The 22,464-nt window shown below is 37.7% G+C and overlaps 1 protein-coding gene across 1 annotated transcript; it reads right to left on the reverse strand.

The window, feature by feature from the left end:
* Positions 1 to 625: 625 nt before the first annotated feature.
* On the reverse strand, positions 626 to 21,614 carry LOC121425409 (cytochrome P450 26A1-like). Its single transcript, XM_041621455.1, has 8 exons — positions 21,248 to 21,614; positions 18,786 to 19,014; positions 7,290 to 7,433; positions 5,023 to 5,160; positions 3,332 to 3,547; positions 2,664 to 2,840; positions 1,740 to 2,000; positions 626 to 1,183 (listed from the first exon to the last, which is right to left on the reverse strand). The coding sequence occupies exons 2-8, from the start codon at positions 18,960 to 18,962 to the stop codon at positions 728 to 730; spliced, it is 1,569 nt and encodes a 522-aa protein (XP_041477389.1). The 5' UTR covers positions 18,963 to 19,014; positions 21,248 to 21,614; the 3' UTR covers positions 626 to 727.
* Positions 21,615 to 22,464: the final 850 nt, after the last annotated feature.

Consider the following 22,464-nt stretch of genomic DNA (forward strand, 5'->3'; position numbering starts at 1 on the left):
CATGTATGTATGAATGGGTAGAATAATCGCAAACCAACGTTACGACTACCACGCTTCATCAAGTGGAAACAAGATGTTGGCTAAGAATTACCTGCCTATCAAATGAAAATAAGCTTTGGAAAGACATTGAAGACAGGACATGATATTTACAGTGTTGCAAATTGATAAAATATGAATATTAAGGTGCCTTGTCATCACAAAATGCCTGAAATGAATACATAGATAATTAATAACCTATCAGTGAATAGATTCATGACTATGGAATACCGTCAAAAGGCAATATATATATAAATCATATATATATATTTATATGTGTGTATTTAAATGTATACATATATATATTTTTGCCTTAACATCTTGCCAATCTCCATAGTTTTGATTACTTTCAAAAGCATACACCCAAGATGTTTATTTTCACCATGTCATCAAGAGCCTTCAGCACGAAACATGTCGATGAATGTAGAATGGTTTGCTGGATTTGGTTGAAATCAAGGACATATTGGATTGTTTAATAGTTTTTCATGACCACTGTCTATATGCATATGTAATGCCAAGCCACAGTGCAAGGTTACAGTTTAAAGGGAACGTGTCATGTAGAGACAATCAAATCGATCCCTATAACAGAGCGTCATCATTTATTCATTTCAAAGGTGTTCGCTAGGATCAGAGCTTTGTGCGTGTAAATGTCCAGTTCTTCTCAAAATACAATGTCCAATTTTGAATGTCTTCATGCTGCATGACACGTTGCACTTCTCTGATGGACACCATCTCCTGATGGACCCTCATCATCCTGAGATATCGAAGACTTAGAGTAGCAGACCTCATTCTCATTTTGATCCACCATAACTTTCCGTGTGAACCGCGTCGGCATACCACCCTTGGGTTTCGGGGACGGCAGCCATGCAAATTTAATCTTCTCTACATTAGGTGTTTCAAAGTCACAGGTGCGCGCCAACTCGATAAGCAAGATGCGTAACGTGAGAAGTGCAAAGTTCTGTCCGATACAGCTGTGGGTGCCATGGCCAAAGACGGGCATGGAGAAGCGACCAGCAACCTTGTCCTCCCTGCGTTCAGGTGAGAATCTATCAGGATCAAATTCGTGGGTGTTGGTGAAGGAATTTGATAAGTGGATGGTCTCCCGGATACTCCAGAATACGGTCCAACCCTTGGGAACTTGCTTGCCCTGCAGAAGAAGGAAACAAAAGATTTGATGGAATTAGCAATGGCATACTCCCATTTAATTATACAAAAGCTACCACGAGTGTCAACTGAACAAAAGGCCAGAAATAATCAATATCAGTTAAGATTTGACTAAACAGTATGAGATGCAATGATATCTATGCTATGACCTAAGAGATAGAAGAGTTTGATCCAATATCACTAATATTTGACACTGCATTATCCATCTCTATATTAATGAGTTAGTAAACATCAAGTACATAATTGATGTTTGTCTACAGTTGCTCCTTGTATATATCACTTTCATTTCTACAGGGAAGGAGGTAAACAACATCACACCAAAACCCTTTCATATAAAGTCTTATTTCTAAAGCAACCAATAACTATGTACCATGAAATAGAGCCAGAGTCACATTATCAACTTTACCCTAGGGTCTACAGAGTCTATGAGAATTACGGAATTCACTAGGCAACCAGGCAACACTTTCTTGAAACCCTCTGCTTTTCCCAGACCAACTATATCCTGAAGGCAAATGCCACACCTGTAGCAGCTTACTTACATCTAACTCAAAGGTCTTGAGAGCAGTCCTGAAGGTAGCACCAATGGGAGGGACCATTCTTAAAGATTCCTTGATGACTTGCATGACATAGTGGCATTGGTTGATCTTGTTAAGGGTTAGAGGGGTGTAGTCGGTCAGCAGGCCATACTGGTTCAGCTCTTCCCGAACCTTGGCTAGGACCTCTGGCTTCCTGGCTAGGTGGTACAGCATGGTGCTTGCTGCAGAACTGAGTGACAGCATACCGCTTATCAAAAACTCAATCTGAAAAATGGGGGAGAAACACCAGCATTAAGGAATGTGAAAATGTCTTGTCAAAATTGAATAACTGGATTACCAACACTGATATAAAGATGTTTATCAACAACCTAACCTGTACTTCTGATCTAGATTCCTAGCCAAGTAGGGGCCAAATTTCACAATTGCGCATATCTGGAACTGCAACCAGTTTGTCAACCATTCTTAATCTCAAATTACTACATAGACAAAACAATGAGATGTATACAGATAACTGGTGTGAAATACTAGCTTTGGTAACGTCATGAAATTAATGGACATGATACTCGATTAGCTGATTGACTTCTATTCATCCTTCCTCAATATTCTTTGCAGCGCTATGAAAATTAAAATTGATCCTAATATGAGTAATGAATAATCTTAATTTTGTATGTACAGACTACAGTAACCCATATTATAGTGCCTGGTTTTTCATAACAGATAATTTCAAAATTAATTTAAAACCCAGTTAGATATGCCTATATCCTGCAGAGCCATTTCAAGAAAAATCTTAACCCGTTCTTTATTAGAGTGGGATTGACCTGTATAAGAATATATGAATAAAAGAATGCAGTGGTAAATGGGTAACAATGAATGAAAAGTCAAATTTCAGCCAGTGTGATTTATTTTCTTGAAGGAAGAGGAGCATACCGTTTGGTTCTTGATGGCTTCATACAAGCCTTCCTTGGAAGTATTGCAGTCTGATTTATTGGCGAGGTTGATCAGGATTCGCATGGCATCTTGGGTGTCTTCCTCCGGATCTAGGTTAGCCTTGCGCATCACATTCTCGTCCAGGTTCTGTTTGATGAAGTCCCGAGCCTTCAGGGCCTAGATCATCAAAAGGTGAGATGAATAGAGAACCAGAGATTGAAAGGGGAAATAATTAATAGGGTGTGTGTATGTGGGATAACAGAAGAGAAATACAAAGAGAAAGATTAAGAGGAGAAAGATTAAGAGATAAAGAAAAAAGGTCTTTAATGAAATTACATACATGTATGTTCGCGCTCCCTTGATATAAGAGATTTCACCGTGATCTCGGTGTAAAAGTATTAACAGAAATAATATTATGGAGGCCCAAAAGACTATGATACATTCTTTTCCTTGGACTTGTATCTTTTCATAATTAGCTTGGGGTTGAAATGTATTCAATTATTTGTACTTCGAACTTGTAAATTATACATGAAGAACAGACATGGAAAAGTGAACCATATAGGATTGTACTATATGTAATTACATGGCACGTGTCATAAAAAAAATTTAAATTTTGAAGTTTGATAACTAGAAAGAATAATGAAGTTATTGTCATATGCACTGCTCACCTTTCTAAATGTTGAGAAGGGCAAATCGAAAGGGATTGTCATGATGCCTTTCATGATTTCATCAAACTTCTGACAGAGCGTTGTCACGTCCTCGTCAGTGTAACGGAAGCCACAGATAACATCAGCAGCAACACGGAATGACAGATGTCTCAAGACATTGCTGGCTAGCACCTCATCAGACTGACACCACTTCTCAATGGCCGTTCTGACTGGTTTCTGTATTCACAAAAAGAGTAGGGTATTGTTTCATTATAATGATGAATATGATTAATCATTTGATCTCACTACAGAATTTTATGACTCCTATCAATATACATGTATATTCTCTTTTACTTTACTTAAATAAAATAAAATTTTGATTCAATTGCAAAGTACACCTGCGGGCCATTTCATAAAACTTGTTATAATAACAAATTTTAAATTACAGTTTAAAGCTACTGAAATCCATTAATCTGACTGGTTGATAATAGGTTTGTTGTAGGAATGATGCATTTGTTATTGCATGGATCTATTATGAAATGGGATCCTGGAGTAAAAAGGCTTAAACCCATGATGGCCACGGCTAGAAGCCTCCAAATAAAAACACAAAGGGATTTACAATAGATTATGCAAACGGTCAGGTGCTTTCTCTATTGGTGTCTTTTGTTAGGGATTCTTGAACCCCATTGGAAACTAGCATAATACCCTGGATTGGTTTTTGGCCAAATGCCTTTCAAAATCAGCAGACCAGCAACATCTTTTCAAATCAACTCCTTTGTTCAACCTAGCCATAGGATGATCCTGCCGCAACATGAGGTTCATAGAGCACAACACTGTGACTCAAATTCATGATAGGTCAGGCAAAATCACCTTTAACGCTCCACCATTACTCTAAGGTAATTTGTTTTGGTTGCAAATCAACAGATAGTGACTTAACCCTACGAAGTACATTTTTTCCACTCTAGACAGCTGTGCTGTTGTATAGGCCTACTGCATTCTTAAAGTTGGATAACTAGTATATGATTACCATTTGCTTTTGATTTCAACTACATACTCATCGAAAGGCCTGACTGCTGATGTCTTTTTATTTCTCATTATCCACTTTTAGCCGATATCATCTGAGGACATTTTTCTATTTCTTTGATTGCATGGAAACCAAGCTTCTTCCTTTGGGTTATATTGTATGTATGGAGACTGTTCTTCCCGGACCCAGATATTAGTGTTTCGTTGGATTTCCACCCTTATTTACAACTATCATCATATCCATGGCAACACAGAGAACAAAGTTGACTACTGGACAAGGTGAGGGTGAGTTCTCCAATCTCTTTTCTTCTGATATAATCTAAATGTGTCTTTATGATCATAAATCTTATTTCAATGTTCAAGCATTGACCAAGAGAACATTTAAATTCCGTGGAGGGGGTAAATGACTGGACTCCTGACATCACATATCATTGTACCCCCCTCAAGAATTCCCCCAACACAATTATTAGTTAAAATGCAGCCAACACTCAGGCTATGCATACTGTGCATACAAGATAACTCGGAATTGCCTGTTATAGCAACAAGTAGGCATGCGGGTATGCATACTCACAGATAAAATAACACATCTGTATAAATGTTTCATGTTGCATATTTGTGACCACATATCTGCTTTACTTAGATTTGGTGTTAAGAGCAGAATGAATCTACTACCCTTTCAATATACCCACCTGAATCATAGAGACATAACCACTGAGAGCCGAGTGTGAAAAGGCTACATAAACCCTTTTCTTCATGAATGCATGTTCCTCGGCCTGTGCCATGGCGAGGGTGTCTTCCCCAAGGATGAGACGGGTTGAAGCTGGCCACTGAATTAAAAAAAATAATAATATAAAATATCTAAAATATATAAATCTTTAGACTAAATATAGGTTGAAATCTTTCATTTCTTCAAAATACAAATTTAATGGTTGATGCATGTTTAGCAAGTTCCTTTTTTTTTAACTGACAATTTCACTCTCAGCTAATCAGATGCGAAGATTTCAAATACGTAGGAACACTTGTTTGCGAAAAAAGGCTTTGCTCGATTTTGTTTATATGACTGTAGCTATGTATGCAGGGAATGTTTTGAACGGGTGAATGTCCTTTGAAAGTTGAAATTCGTGAAGCTGCCAAGCGGGGGGGAGAATGCTCAAATACAATTACTCTATCACATAGGAACTGATTGATTGGTCCCGGAAAGTGGGAGCTTGAAAATGAAAGGGAAACGTGAGATTTGTGATGTCGATAGCAAGGTGGAGAGACAGAGTGGAAGGAACGATGGAGACAAGATCATTAAACGGAGTGTTGTATTTTAAAGATGGTGATATCAAGATAGGCATAAACATGAAAGAAAGGTGGAGAGAAAGTGATGGTGGGAGCAAGAGGTATACAGAGAGGAGGGGGTAGAGGGTGGCTATAATTATAGAGGAGAAAAGGAGCCGGTGAGGGCGGCAGAAAAATAGAGGGAAAAGAGAAAGGAAGAGAGAGGTGATATGGCGCTTTGTGATAGAGTGATCTGGGTTAGAGAAATGGTTGAGGGTAGAGAAAGATAGAGAAAATGGATTATTGCAGGAGAATATAAATGGGTGACTGGAGAAAGCCAACTAAAGACTATTAAAAGACTAAATAGTGGTAGATTAAACACAAAGACTTTCAAATAGAGAGATGCATTAAACAAAATGCTCTAAAACGGGATAAATTGACCTATACACCATACACTGATCCAAGAAAAAAACAAAGGAAACTAAAGAAAGTGAATGAGGGTAAAGGGAGATTGGAAATGGAAGAACTGTAGGAGAAAGGAAATAAAAGAGGCGAGAAAGCGAGCTGACAAGAAAAAAAAGTAGGTAAATAATTTTATGAACAGCGACGCACGGTGAGTGAGGTACAAGTTCAGTTCGGAAGAGAAAAGTATGCTTAAGCCAAAAATTTATTGGATGAAAAGTGCAAATGTTATTTCTTATGATCTGTTAAAGGTCAACCAAGTTATTTTCATGCTTTTAACTGCTGCTATCAATCAAAACTAATGAAGTATATAACCTGATGAATAAGGGGTATTGAAATATACTAATTTGTACAAATTAGGCTGTTTGGCAAAGTTTCACGATTTGGATGGAGGGAATTCTATTTCTTCATGAGCCATTTTCCAAATAATAATTCTTTAAAGGAAAATCCATGTTATAGTCCTCGCAAAATCATTTGTAGTTTTTCAGGAATTAAAGGGAAAGGGACATAATGTATCGTGTCTGGGGGTCAAGACTTGTTTAGGGGTGACATGTTCAGAACACGCACTTGGAAGACATGAATAGCGTTGAGAAATAATTATAATGTTCAAGGGAGTAGCTTTCAAGCTGTCCCGCCATAGCAAAGCCAAGATTACTCCCTATCTAGACCCTTTCAATCGCAAACAATTTCCTTAACTTCACGACAGGTTTCAGACATACTTCAATTTCCATCAAACATGAACGAGGCAGAGAGGGAAAATTGTAGATTCATTACGATTAGTTCAAAATATACCAGGTTGTCATCATCATTATTATTTCTTGATATTTGCCATTTGTGTCATTGTTTTTTTTTTCTTTGTAGGAATAAAAATGATATGTCTATAATGGACCCGTTCCCGTTTATTTTCCTATTTTATATCCTAATTATTTTTCAGTGATAAACATGTTCACAAGTGATTCCTATATTTGATGTGGTTCAAGAACCCCTAATAAATAGAAACTGACAGGATAAGAATCTGACAGCAATAAATAAAAAGAGGTGATGACTTTATACGATAATCTACTTTACCTGAAGGCGAAGTGAAATATGAGAGCACATTCTCCTATTCTTTTACTCAAGTGGTGCCTTGTCAATAGGCCAATTACTGTAACTTATCTGTGAATTAAGAAAAATGATTATCAAAATATCTCCCATTTTTCGATGCATACAAAATTACTAAGTTCACACTTACCGTTGAAGTCACGATATCATTCTCCCCTTGAAGGATCTTGGCGATATTATCTTTCCCGTAAACTCGAACAGTGGGGTTGAGAAATAGGTGCGTCTTGAAGATTCGTCCAAATTTTGCAAAGTTTTTCTCGTAAAACGACGGTCCCTGAATAATAAACAACAAAAACAAAAAAGAAACATTGATTTATCAATATAAAGAGAGATTTCAATATTTGCTCAAATAATGTAATTTTAATTTATCTTTAACATTCACAGGTTATAATAATTTAGTCAGTCTTATGATGATAATACATTTATAAAGCGTATAAAATATTCACACAAAAAATATAATCAACTGCACTTTATAGGATTCCTAAAAGGCTTGTTATTAGTCAAATATGTGTTTTGAGTTTTGATATAAAGTTGTTTACGGATGGTGCTTTCCTAGGGGGAAGCTATGCCAGAACTTGGGGGCTATACAAGCAAATTTTCGATCACCTAGTGTTAAAACCACTAGCGTACCTATAGGGGGGCAGGGGGACAGTCTCCCCCCCCCCCCCCGACGAGTCACAACTGAGGACCTTTTTTTTTGCTTGTCAATTTTTTTTCTGATGCGAAATGTCGTTTATATCCTGTCGAGGACATTAATGACTGTTTCTATAACTAATGTTAGTAAACAATATGTAGTATTTCATGTATAGTACGATAAGGCTTAACGTGAATATTGATTTTTTTGTCTTTTTTACACACTCGTAATCCTCCCATTTAAACGCACGTGTCAGGATTCTGCGAACTACTTCACACCTCACACTGTCAAAATACCGTTGACAGGCGTTCACACCTATTGAGCAGGATTACAACGTGGAATTCTGTTGCCTTTCACACCTGCTCTTGGATTATGAAAGAATTCTTTTCCGCCCCGATGCAGTTAGTCTATCCTTCACCACTCTGCCCTGCAAGTTAACCTGCATTTAACCCAGGAATAACCCCTAACTTCGATCGAAACACCTTTCTGGAATGCCTCTGTGTGATTTCGAGGAGCGAGAGTGGCGCGCGAAGATGACGACTGACGACACGATGACAAAGGGCAAACTAAAGCAAACGAACTTTTCAAAAGTTGAAGCCCTCTCCAATGAAAAAATGGGTTTATTCCCATAATAAATGCTTTTTTGCTTTCAGAGCCATCATGACTTAGTCCTTATGCCATTCAGTTCAATTCATTATGAACCGCGTGGCACCAAGAACTTAAAAACGTGCCCCCTTTCTGCTTTCCTCCTCCTAAAATGATAATTTTATTGCAATGACTCGAAGGTCCATCTTCTGGCAGAGGTTCTAATTATTTCCTTCCCGCCACCGAATTAAGTTATGTCAATCTCGTCACAATATCGGTACATGACGTTTGGAAAGTCGGCGAGAAATTAATCTGATACTGCCTTTCCCCCTTCGCTGGTTTGCATTTTTGCTCCTAAAACCGCAAATCATTTCCCGCTTTCCCCTTTGATTTTCAAATCGATTCTTCAGTCTTTACTTATTAGCCTGACTGCATCTGACTGCTAAAATGCGAATTATGATGGTTATCACTTGTTAATGATACTTTAATAAAAAAGTCTATTATTAGCTTAGTTTAATTTAACTTTAGCTTCTATCTTATTTAAAAGAACGAATCCCATAGTAAGTTCACCTGAAATACATTTACAAATAGGCCTTAGGAAAACAGTATTTCGAATATAAGTCAACCATTAAATATTTATCAATTCAGAATTCAGATTATTGCAGCTGGTATGTGGAAATTATAAAGAAGTAATTCGCAGAATACCGTATTATCCAAAATGAATTATATCGCGCGAGCAATTTCATCATAATCTTCTATGATATTTTATATATTCACTCTACAACAACTGTTTTCATAACAAGAATGATAACAAAAAACAAAGCGCCATGATAAGTGTAAATTTGACAGCTATATTTTTTCTATCTGTCAATTTACAATAAGTTTATAAATAGCAGCAGCATAATAGAAGAGAATGCTGGACGTAATATGCATTTTCATACTCCAGATGAGCTAAACACACAAACACAACGATGGAATATGCCATACACCTGTCAAAGAAATTGTATATAGGGCATGCACAGGTATTTACTTTTCTATGAGGAGACAGATCGCAGTGATACACATTCCTAAATTGACCTATTTATAAAGAAAAAAAATATATTCATTTCAACAGCAAAGAGATTAGAGTTTCAGTTACGTATTGATAGGATTACCCTACTCTTACTGGATAAATTCCAGATGTAATATCGGAAGAAGGGGATATCCTCTTTCATCATAATTTTATTCAAAGCAAATAGCTTCTGTTTTTTTTTAAATGATCATTAGATGACTTTTTGAATTAGTATTTAGCGGAGTTTTGCATGAAAAACCAATCATATTAATTCTAGAAAATTCATAATGCAAACCTTTTTCCAAAATTCTTTATTAATATTTGCATTTTTCTTCATGACACATAAGATTGTAATTTCGGAAAAGTCAATATTTTAGATTCTGAATGTAAACTCTACATTCCGACAGATCAGTTTAAAACACAGGATCAGATGAAAATTTTACATTAAATGAATGTTGTTCTGCTTGTCTTGGCCCTGGTTTTGTCCACCCCCCTCCCTCTCGCACAGTCTTGTCATTAAGCCCCGGGAAACAAAAGAACATTTAATTACTAAAATGTCAATCAATTCTTTAAGCCCGATCAACCGATACTAAAGTGAAAAAAACAATGTTTCACATGGACCATTAATGTCGGACACAACTAACCGCGGAAACTGGTCTTCATCGTGTGGAAAATACTGATCCTCGATCACGGGGAAGGCCACTAATTGAATTGTAGTTGGAGGGATTAAGGTATTACATTGTATGCATATTTACTTTGGGGACTTTATGCTTTCATATTTCAATATCAGGTTGTACTGGCAGGTTTTGACGTATATCGTCAACCGCAGAACCACCTTGCAAGAGCCGAGTGCAAGGGACAGGACGAGAAAGAGAGAGCGAGGGAGAGGGCGAGTGCAAAATTTGAGTTAGTGTTAAAGGGTGCGTGTGTTGGGGGGGGTGTGCGCGTGTGTGTGTGTGCAGAGAAAGACAGTGGGAGGGAAAGTGGGGAGATAATAGAGAACGATAAGTCGGCCTTTTCGAGTGAAAGCAAAATATGCATTGCGGGGAGGTGCATTTTGATGGTGTGTTTTGTGTGTGTGTGTGCGTGCTCAGAGGATGAAAGCGAAAAAAGGGGGGTGGATGCAAGGATAAAGAGGAAAAGATACAGAAATGGTGGCTTGGATTTGTGTATTTGAAGAAGAAAGGAAGATGTGATGAGGAAAGAGAGAGAGTAAGGGAGAGAGAGGGAGCATGAAAGGAGGTCGGGTTCATAACTGACAGATTTAATCAAAACGCCAAGGCAGTCCTCGCCGCAGATTCCCCAGAACGCCATCGAGGTTTCACCACAGGTAAATAGTTATGAGGTGCTGCACTCTGGTGACATATCACTGCAGCACGACTTTAATAAACGAGGTATTTAGATGAAATAAAATAGAAAAGAAAGCGAAAGAGTTGACTGATTGTTCACTAGATTAACGTAAAAACAATCGAGATGATTATGCCAAAGAGAGAGAGAGGGGGAGTGTTGTATTAACGCCTGCTTGAGATCTTATCAGCATAGGCGTCTCGCGTAAAGTTTAATTACTAAAACTTGCACTCGAGATGGCATGGGGTTCAATGGCAAGGGCGAAACAGGGATTGATAATTGTTTTGGAAAAGGTACAGATGTATTCCGTCAAGGTAATCATCAGCAATAGCTTATCGATGCCTTATCTTAAAAGGTCCAGGGTCCATATGTCACAATCATTTTGTTATCAAGAGTATGAACGTGATAGTGACAGTCACGACGTATTACAAAAGTTATTTTTGTGATAGTGGTGATAGCAATTGATGATGGTGATGATCAAAATGGGTGTTGCTTCACATCTGCAAGAACTGCCACGACGTTGACTCCTGAAAGTCTGGGAACGATTTTATTGTAAATTTGACAAGCCAAAAAAAAAAGGTTTTCACTGCAAACTACAAAATAAAGATCGTTTTGGTATAAAGAATTTCGAGTAATTTTCAGTACATTTCTCCAATATAACACACCTACCAGCATTCTAGGGGATGCTGCCTGTGGAAAATAATACACGCAGCCCCCCCCCCCCCTCCCCGGGGAAATCTTTCCAGGGCCATGATTACCACCCCCTCCGAGAACTGTCCCTGGATCATAGCTTTCCCGGGGATGCTCCCAATGACTACTCCTTAGGCCAGGAAGGAACTAGGTCTTGAATTAGTTCTAGAAAAACATTACGCTCCACGACCATAATCAGGAAACTAAAAAAAATTAGCCAGAAATTCAGTAAGAATACAGTAAAATAAATTTTAATATTCTATTCTACAAAGATGAGCAAGACATCACCTCTTTGGTCACGCCATCGCCTATGTACCACCATGCTTGGCGCCACTGCTCGAAGATACGCCAGTGACATACACATGGTCAAGTTCGTAGGTCAGAGGGATCCCTTTAACTCTGTTGGTATTTCTGACGCCGTTCTCTCCTAGGATCTGCCACCCTTTCGGGGCCAACCCATCTCTCATCACCTATCAAATGTTTCCTGTAATTATTTAACCCCGACCTTTTCATAGAGTAAGTTATATAAATGCTGGCCTGGTCTCTTCAGACTCAAGCATCAGAATACTTAGGAGATACACTCACGACCCTATGTAATTGGAAAGGCACCCCAAATCGCTACATATTATGTTATAATCTTCTGCAAAATAGAAGCATACAGGTAAATGGGATACGCTAAAGCGGTGAGCGGACTATGGTCAGATGGTTGTTAATCGCAGAAAGGTCCATCGCTTTTAAATCATAAAAATCATAATCAGATCATGTCTTTAAAAAAAGTTACGGGAAACTCGTCAATTGTCAGACACAGATGCGTGAACAAATAAACCTGTGGTCAGTGCAGGAATCTCGATGTTTCATTTCATTTCTGCATATTATAGGGGGATAATTTTCAGAGAAAAGGATAAAGATGCATATCTCAAAATAGAGGACATGGCGAAGTAATACGACAGGACCAATCATGCCAGCAAATTAAACCGTGAAACGATTGGTTTATTTTCGTTCGGGAGGGACACGGAATCCTCTCGAAAATAGACAACCCTAACATAATGCGTAATTTGATCGATTGCCCTACAAAAGTCTGCGATCCTATATTGGCACTGTGGACTTCCCGGGAACATGATGGGCTGGTATATATAAGCATCCTTCGCTTGAAAAAAGATCCTTCGTTCCTCGTCGGCAATCCCGTGTCTTGTTGACAGGCAGGTAACGAGAAAACAAAGCAACGCTCGAATCGTTTTAGAAGATGTCAATTGAAGCGATTGATTGCCCTGGAATCCCCTTTGTAACTGATACCAACGATGACAGGTACAGAATTTTACCGGTCCGTAGGTCCTTCGTGCTACGGACGCAGGGATGCAGAACGGGCGACCTCTATACTGACAATACCTGTATAGTACTTATAATACCCTGCTACCTTCATAACTTTTACTTTTATTACGTGCATACCAACGTGAAAATGTAAACATCTTGTGTTTACAAATACCAGAGTCGCGTTTCTTTACGAATTGAAGGTCTATATAACGTATCACCATTATAGTATGTTTTCATCTACCATAGATCGTAGATAGACCTTTGTTGAACAATGCATTGTAATACCAATACAAAAGCTTTGCGATATTTTATTCGTGATGTCAATGTGTGTTGCATTTTTAAAGAATGGTTTTATGGTATTTCGAGGAGGGTTAAAACGATGTAAAGGCGACGTTACTATTTTTCATTGACTGATGGGTGTATTAGAGTTAAACGACCTAAAACTTTTTTGTATTGCTCTTCTTTCTCCCATGATATTCCCCTTCCTTTTCTCCCTTTTTTTCACTAATAAAATCAAGGGTATGGGTTGGCTGTAAGGGCTGCATCGCCTTAACGACGGAGTCGGCAAATCTCTGGTAGATTTATACGATCGTTTCCAGATCAAAGCATAATCCTGTTTTTTTTTTATGTTTATGTTGTAAATTCATTGATATGTCCCTTTTCCCTCGGATTCCACTATTATTATGATATCAATAACTGTAGTGCTGATAACATTTATTTAAAAAATAAATAATGATGATGAAATAATAATACTATTACGAGTCTTGTACTACTATCACTAATAATAACTATGATGGTAAATAATCATGTTCAGGGTTCAGTTCTTCCCTACAGATAACATCTATGCTCTACTATCATGGCTATGTGTAGCCGTTGCTTTATAAAAAAAATGAATTAATGAATAAATAAATTACAGAATTTGTAGTAATATTTGTTCATTAATGTTTAATTTTGACTCGAAGTAAATTGTGGTTTGAAGTACACGGATACATTGCTTTTTTAAATCGAGTAGTCATAGCAAACAGAATGAAAGAAATCCAGTTCAAATTTTAAATGCGACAGTTCTTCAGTTTACATTTCTATTTTAAAACACAATACCTCTCGGACAATTATGAGCTCTGTCGCGCATGCCTCATGGGTAAAGGACCAGTGCAAAAATAATTTTGTAAATATGGCGTACTTTGCATTGGTATTTAGTAGGTTCTCGCTGGGATTGGAAATGTTGATAAACAACACTGGTGACTTACATAGCTTGGTTGAACAGAGTAGCACAATAAGCTTTTGTTATATCTCTCTGGTCTCGTGCCAATTTGGCACCAGTACGCTTCGAGATTTTTCGTGAATCATCGACGCAAGAGGTTCAGCCAAAGGTTGATAGATATTTTTCGCCTGAATATGACCGGGATCGCGAATTCACTTAAGGTCCATTTAGATACTTATGCGGTTAAGCAATAAATCTACGATTCGTTGTGTAAAGACGTGATAGGAAATGAAAGATTTCATACAATTTTCGGAATCTGTTGATTTACCGAGACAAAGAAAATGCGCAAGAGGAGAATTCCTAGGGCATCGATCCTTGCTAAATTTACCATTTCAAAGCACGTTTGATATCAAATCGGTCAGAAGGTCAAAGCCAACGCACACTTATTAATACCACTTTCAGCTTGTACAATTTTCCATGATATAAAAGAACAAAAATCAAAGTCCCTAATAGGTCTACCACCATGATCATAAGCTGAACACACAAGCGTTAGATCTAATATAAAAATATGTATACAACTGGACTTTCTTTCAACTTTCGTTTAAAACGAGATGAAACGTGGATTCATTATCATTATGTTGCCTTTGTATATTTTCTCAGTATCGTCATAATACATCATCATAATGACAAAAAAATTCGCCTTAAGGAACTTGATGTGAATACCCGGACAATGTGTCGTAGTACAATCCACTCCGTGATGATGTATAAATTGTTGATTGTTGTCCATTCTATACGATGAATAAACTCCATCGTCTTGCCCTCGTATTATTCTCGAATAAACGATGGTTTAGATTGTTCAACACTGGGGTCATTTGCCGGACAAAGTGGACTGTATTCGTTTAGGTCATTGCTTGAAGGCGATTTCTTTTCTGCATTTCCACCTTTATGAATTATGCAACGCTTTCTTAGCATTTTCCCTTCTTTTTCTTGAATTAGCAAACCTATTGTATGCTGAAATAAATTCATACCCATAGGCGGTGAAGGCTGACCAAGGTCAGGTATTGTTGTTTATAAATATTTTTGCTTGTAGTAAGTACTTTAGGCAGGGGCTGCAGAAACGGCTTGGGTTGGGTGGTTTTTACCCCCCCCCCCACTTTATTCCAAAACCGTGGACAAAAACGTAAAAATCATCATCTGATTATCATCTGATTTTGATTTTTTGCATGCATGGTCAGCCCCCCCCCCCTTTCAAAACTGTTTTGTGGCTTTAGGTGCTTTGGGTAGAGGGATGGGGACCTTTCATACACTGTATTCTGCATCATTTCATCATTTTTCCTCCGCTTTCGAGGAGAGTACTTTGGTTAAAAAAAAAACAAGAGTGTGTGCGCGTTTGGTTCAGGTTTAGGTAAGGGAGCGAGTGTGGAGTTGGTGTTGTGCAGTAAAGTGTCACGCTTGAGGGATAACTGGGGAAATGTGTAAACACAGTGGTATGGTAAAGAGCAAACGAGTAAACATAAAGTCGCGCACGCTAAAGGAATAATTAATTAGAAAATATGATTACTTTGAACGTTTATCAACAATCGATAAATCGCGGTCATAAAGCACGCACACTCGAACACGCGCGCGGATATTATCATTCCCTCCCTCTCCCTTTCTCAGTTATACGTATATATATATATGACCACTGCAGTTTAAGAAATGATGCCAAATTTGTCAATAGAGAATAATTGCACTCTTTAAATATTTCTCATTTCTAATTAGGCCTAGGCTTTCCATTGTATAGAAGCATGGTAAGTTGCATTCATGAAAAAAAAAAGAAATACGAAGTTTTGAAAGGGGTAGACCAAAAGAAGGTCTACTCATCAAAGTAGCCTCAATCTTTGCAATGGCATTTTCGGCACCGTTTTATCCAGATAGGTAAGTTATCTTACGCACTACCCCCACCCACATACACACACCCATCCACACGTACCTCCCCACAGAGTTCCGTCATACGCATAACAACTCGAAACGTACGCCTTCCAGTTCAAGGGTCAAGTTCAGCTTATTCATGAGCTGAACAAAATCATTTTGACCTACGAACTTAAAACCCACTTGGGACAGGCCATTTAATACATCCAACGTCAAATCCCTCTTCAGTGCTATAACGTTTAGAGCTTCCATGCAGTACCGTATTCATTCTCACTTGGTTAAAAAAAAACAAGTTACGCCAACACTACCAGGGTTGGTGTTGACTTGTTGTTCTATACAAGGTAAACACTTTCTTTGTAACACCTCACCGCATAGCGCGCTCAAATAACCACATATGATCCGCCGAGATTACATCCCGTTCCGAGGTCGCTGATGTGTGTATCAAAGTAATATCACCCACTGCCTACATGGCAACCGTTTGTAGGGTGTTATTTACATTATTACTCAATTTCCTCTTTCGTGGTATAATTATCATCACCATGCCATTCATGCGTTAACACCAAACCAGAATAAAATTGAATATGTTCTTTACAATATCGATTTGAAACATTGTACATATAATTTATATGAGTGGGGATGGTTTCTCGTCCATTTTTTCATGAGCCTTCTTTCTCTTGATTCAGAGGGCACAACTGCAAAGGAGGGGGAAAACCGCCACCTCGTGGTGGTCAAGGGAAATGCAATTGCGGGTCTCACTCGCGGAATATTTCCTTCCGTGTTCTCACTTTGAAAATGTAGAAAGAAATCCGGGAAAGAAATTCGCTGTAACCCATACCTTCTACGAAATTCTAAGTGATTTTTTTTTCCAAATGGTCGATCTATTTTGAAAGGGGATCACGGATTTAATCATATATTTAAAGGAGATTGACTCTAGTACTTTTTTACTATTAAATAGGGACCCGATGTGAACTGGAAGAAACGTTCGGGTGTTTCTTCTTGAAAGTATAATACCAGAATACCTTTTTTTCGGCATCGAATCCCAGAGGACTCAATCATCGCTTCCACGGTCTCTTCATTACCGCGTAAATCAAAGTCAGTATACAATTTATCTTGCAAAATCTGGCGTAATTGCGGATGTTACCTTCATTATGTCGAACATTTAATGGCCCATTCAGCGTTAAAGAAGTGGAAAATTAAATATCATTTTTCAAGTATTCCATAAATCATTGCCTAACAAAGGAATGCTCTCAGCTCTGTTCCGTCACCGGAATGTGGATATGCTCGAACCCCCGTTTGATCGGGAATGAACTTCGCCTGACTCTGTACCCTCTGTCCAGCGTCAGTCACCCAACAATACCTTGCATACTTCTCAGTTCCTGTGCAACGATTCAGAAACCCCTTTATTATTCGCCTTTAGCGCAAAGTGCATGTTGCAATAACTATTCCTTGCCCTTGGGGGGTATTCCTATTCTTGTGGAAAATTCTGGAATGTCGTATTCATTTCTTCTCTCCCAGGCTAAATTCTATTTCTTTATATTTTTAGGAACACTATTGTGAGTGAATAACGATACAAATCTTCATTATGACGTCATATTGTCGTTTTTATCCATTTCTCACTCGTTTTTGGCTTTCCTGTGTACTTTCTGTGCTGTTCCTGAAGACATGATCTGACCACAATTAAGGTCAAAATACCTTATTATGATAGGTATAAAAGAGGTAATGTACTTCTCCGAAGCCACTCAAAAGAAGAGGAAATGATAGTCAATTGTTGACTATCATTCAGCTCTTCTCGTATTTATTTTCAGAAGAATACAATTTGATTTTTTCTACTAAAAATAAATGAAACCAATAATTGCATTGGTCGAGATTCTTGCCTCACCATATTCTATTGGTAACTTTGAGAGTACGTTCTTTGATTCTGTTTGATAAATAGGCCAACATAGACCAGACTATCTTTACTCGATCATTCAACATTTTCTCAATCAGTATAGGTTTTAGCAAATTTTGAGCCTAGAGACACTGGTACTACCAGAATGAAAGCTTAAGGATCTAAGCTTAATTAAACTCCTTAACCTAACTCAACATTATCATCGGGGTCAACCCCAATATTTACTACCTAATAGGTATCTTAATTGATGACATAGTATTTTTGTTTAGAAGGCTGAAAATCGTTGTCTTGTAATTCAACGACACACAATCATTCTCAAGTGTATGGAATAATTCGATAACTTCTCGCAGTTCCAGAGCAATTCCAGGTAACCCTAATGCCAAAATTAAAGCAATTCCTTGCACGTCAACCCATTCTTTTCTACCCCTGTTCCTCGGAAAAAGAATACACTCTCTCAAGAGGAGTTTATTGGCCTCTGAATAACCCCCAATACGACGTATCTACCAGAAAGGTCGGGTTATCGCTGATTGGTCCGCTTCGTTCATTGACCGAAAAGAAGATGTGCAGCTGATTGGCTGATTGGAGTCTTTAGGAACAGTGAGGTCATCGTGACGTTTTCATTACGCACCAGCTGATACCGGTGGAACGGGATACGACGCCATGGTTGGCTAACTTGAAAAGTGTCTTTCGCATTGATGTTCTTATCACTTGCCTTTAATGGTAAAAGAGGAAGCTGCTCAATGCTAAATTACGAAATCGGTTGCCATTATTTTGAAACATCTTCTTTTCGCAATTCCACTGCCACGTTTTTAAGAGTAACTTTGAAGAGTGAATTCGGCAATGTCCCTGTAGGAAAATTCTGATACCGAATTCTTAGACAAACCACAATTTCCAATTACCCGAAATTCCTAGAGATGGGGGAAAATAAATTTCCTCGTATGAAATATGCCACGGGTGTTTTGGAAGGAAAAAAAAAATAGAGATTTGTTCTAATAAAAGTCCACCTACCTGGAAAAGCACGTGAAAGGTCTCTCCGATGATCGGCCAACCCATAGATCCGCCAGGAAGAGGCGCCGAGCAGTTCGGGTCACTCTTGCTGACTATATACCAGTACCAAAGTTTCTTGATCAGGTACAGGAGACAAACGGGGACAACGAAAGTCCAAATGGAGTATATAAACGCCATGTTACGATGTGTGTTGCTCAAAAAAAAGATGAATATACTATATTCTCGGAGGCTGTAGGACAGAAAAGAGAGGATATTGTCCAGTATTCTTCGAGCAATAAACAGCAATGTTATAATATTTAAGTGTATGTGGTATATACAATGACAAGAGCGCAAGAAATACATACACCCAAGTACTCACACATTTAGAATGGTCTGTAACTGCCGAAGCAGTATGGGTCTAAAGGTTTGGGTGAGGTTAACATTTGACACCTACACATTAAACTTCGACTTTAACTATTAAAATATCAGAATTCTTAATCAGATGTTTTCTATTTTGAAACTATCCAACCGTTTTAATATATATACCATGAACAACCAAATAATACGAAACCATGAAACCAAATTTAATGAAAACAATATTAACCTCGAAAGCCAATTAAAAAAGAGTTCACATTGCCGATACTAAATTAGTCATTTTTGTTTGTCCTATAGGCCTGTCTTTTATTGACTTAATTTTGTTGAATAGCTGAACAATTGTTTACAATGAAATATATTTATTTAATTTTTGTTGTTCTAAAAAATATTTTGTTACTCATCACACAAAGCCCTTTGTTAGGAACACTCTCATTCAATAAGTGGGCTAAAACCTTTTTAACACTGTGAATATTGCGGAACGTAGGAATTAATGAAGTGAAGTAAAACTATCAAATCATTATCAATATAATCATTGTCTTTTAATTTTCAATGTTAATTAGTAATCAGTTGATATTAGTCATCTATTAATGTCTGCAATATTAAAAGAGATACCAAAATGTAATTGTAATCAGCTTAGACATTCATACATGTAATAGCATAGGAACGCAACAATTCAAAGTCCACATCTAAATAAAATGTTAGGCTCACATACTTCGACATGTAAACAATTACAGTTTGTAAATATCTGCACCCCCCCCCCCCGAAACCTGCGATAATGTCGTTCTGGTGGCGCCTCAAAGGGAATTCTTTAAACGTTAGATGGACAAGAAGATAGACCAGGTCTCAGATTTTTTTCTTCAAATTATTACCATTCAGGGTGATTTCAATTATACCAAGTTAAAACAACATAATCTGATAAATGTTTAAAAATTTAGACTTCTTCCTGGAATGCATTTAAAATGATAATCAGACCAATTAAACCCTCAAGCACTGGATATATAATGGTAAAATAATGACACAAAATCCAGAGCTCTGTTCTTGAACGAACTGGATTTATTTGATTTCCATCAGGCAAAAAAAAAAAAAGGGAAATTATTTTATTCCTCTGTCAGCATCAATCACTGCCATCTGGCTGCTTAAACCCCATCGATTACCACTGAATAAATACCTAAATATATTTAATCAACCAAGTCAACAGATTGACAACTTGGCCTAAAAAATCAAACGTCCTGGATTTCAATTATATACTTGCCGATTCGAACACTGAAAGTTATCGCACAGAATTATTTTTTTTGGGAAGGAGAATAATTATTCTCTTAAACATTGTTAAATATACATGACAATTAAATATTCAAATATTCCCCACTGTTGTATTTTGTTCCAAAAGCATAAGGCATGTGATAATTCTTTTTTTTCCATGAAGTACTTTAAAAAGTAGGTAAAAATTGACAATTAGCACAATTCTGCTGACTTTATCAGAGGAATAGTTGGAATGATTTTAGTTAATACGAAACATAATCTAAGTAAGGTTTTAAATATCAGACACATAGCATATATATATATTTCTATATTGTGAGTAATATCGTCTTTTCACAACTGCATCAGAAACTAATTTTGGATTCTATTTATTTTTGTCACATCATGGGCACTGACGAAGAGTGTAATTTTACCTTTCATCTTTTAGAGTTACACTCCTTTTAAAATCTACGATTTCATTTATATATATATATATATATATATATATGTATTATACATCATTCAGTAGAATCATGAACACGTAACAATCATTCGTTTGTAGGTAAATATATAAGTTTATAATATATGCAGCTTCTTATAAATAAATATTTTATGGTCATAATAAATAGGCCTACGGTATTCTGCTTTGCTTTCTCCAATCTTCAGTCTCAGATTCTTTATTTTGTTCAACCAAAAACATCTTTTTTGGAAAACAGCAACACGGAAAGGCTGAGGGTGTAATCACTTCTGTTGGATATTGTAAAAATATTTTTTAATGGTTTACAAAACAGATATCAAATAAAAGAAAATGTAATGAACAATAAAGAAGGGACATTTAAAATTCGCAATGTAAAAAGAAAATCACAACTTACCTCGCTCAGATCAAGGAGACAAAATTTGCTACGGCTTTTTTCAAATCCACTTGTAGTAATTAATGCGTTCTCTGAGAGCTCATGAAATTTGGAATTCCTTCCCAGTTCACCAACCAAACTTTTCTCAAAAGTCAATGACATCCAAGCAAAATGAGCTTTGTAAGTCAGCAGTGTTTAGCTGAAGAATGAGCCGAGATGCGGGCGGAAGTTGCCGGTATTACAGCGTATGAATTACACGTGAAGAGGATTTCCCCGTTCCGCAAAGATTGAGGGAGAGCGAATGAGAGAGTGGCGAAAAGAGCTTGCTTGCAAGACGCAACATTCCTCCTCTCACATGCGTTTATTATGATCGCGATATTACGGTTTGTTTCACCACAGAGATATCTCTCGTATTTATATCACCTCGGTCGGCCGAGGATAAATGTGCAGGGTCCCGAACGAACGGAGTGCGCTTGCCAATGTTTTCATCCCTCACCTCCCTTTCTCCCAATCTTTCTCTTTCTCTCTCCGCCTCTCTCCCTGTTTTATTTGAACAATCTGAACTATTGAACTTAGCGCTCATCTATCACTGTCGCAGTATGTGTTTATATTGTGTAGCGGTTCGCGCTGTTTGCTTGCGTAGTACGTAGCGTTGCATCCCTCGTGCGGTTTTCCACTGATCGATTGCGCTACGTAATACAGGAGAGGTGGAAATATATCCATGGCGAAATATTGCTTTGAGTTCACAACCGAGTTCACGCATGCCTCGAACACGAATTTTCGCTTGTCCCCGGGGCTGGCTCAGATCGCCTTCGCACTTCACTGCTCGCATCAGTCGGGTTGACCTCTCCATGGGTACAGCGCATCTGGCACGCGACTGGTGGGCGGGGTCAGAGGCGGAGTTTTAGAAGAGTGAGCCAATCAGAAGTTATCAAAGAAACGTAAACTTTGTGAGCATGATCGTTCTCCCTCTGTCTCAGAGAAGAAAGAAGATTTAGATTCTCTTCTCTCACCTTCTCTATCTGCTTGATACCGGTTCCATTCCTGAAGTAATAACTAAATGTAAAACCGTCACTTTCTTTAATATAGTATATTATAACCCTTTCGGTTACCCTCGTTTGTCATCCGTTAAGATCCTGAAATCACCTTACAAATGATAATTTGACATATTGCGTGAGCTTTGAAATTTAAATTTTGTATAATGTATCGATATACCGACCGATAATTTTCACGACGTC

This window comes from Lytechinus variegatus, chromosome 12 (genome assembly GCF_018143015.1).
Source record: "Lytechinus variegatus isolate NC3 chromosome 12, Lvar_3.0, whole genome shotgun sequence".
In the NCBI taxonomy this organism is placed as follows: domain Eukaryota; kingdom Metazoa; phylum Echinodermata; class Echinoidea; order Temnopleuroida; family Toxopneustidae; genus Lytechinus; species Lytechinus variegatus.

Coding starts and splice junctions, on each gene's coding strand:
- LOC121425409 (XM_041621455.1), bottom strand. CDS start 18,962: ATGGCGTTTATATACTCCATTTGGACTTTCGTTGTCCCCGTTTGTCTC. Junction 7,434..18,785: donor CCTTTCACGTGCTTTTCCAG/GTAGGTGGACTT, acceptor TTTATTATTCAG/GGACCGTCGTTTTACGAGAA. Junction 1,184..1,739: donor TCAAGACCTTTGAGTTAGAT/GTAAGTAAGCTG, acceptor CTTCTTCTGCAG/GGCAAGCAAGTTCCCAAGGG.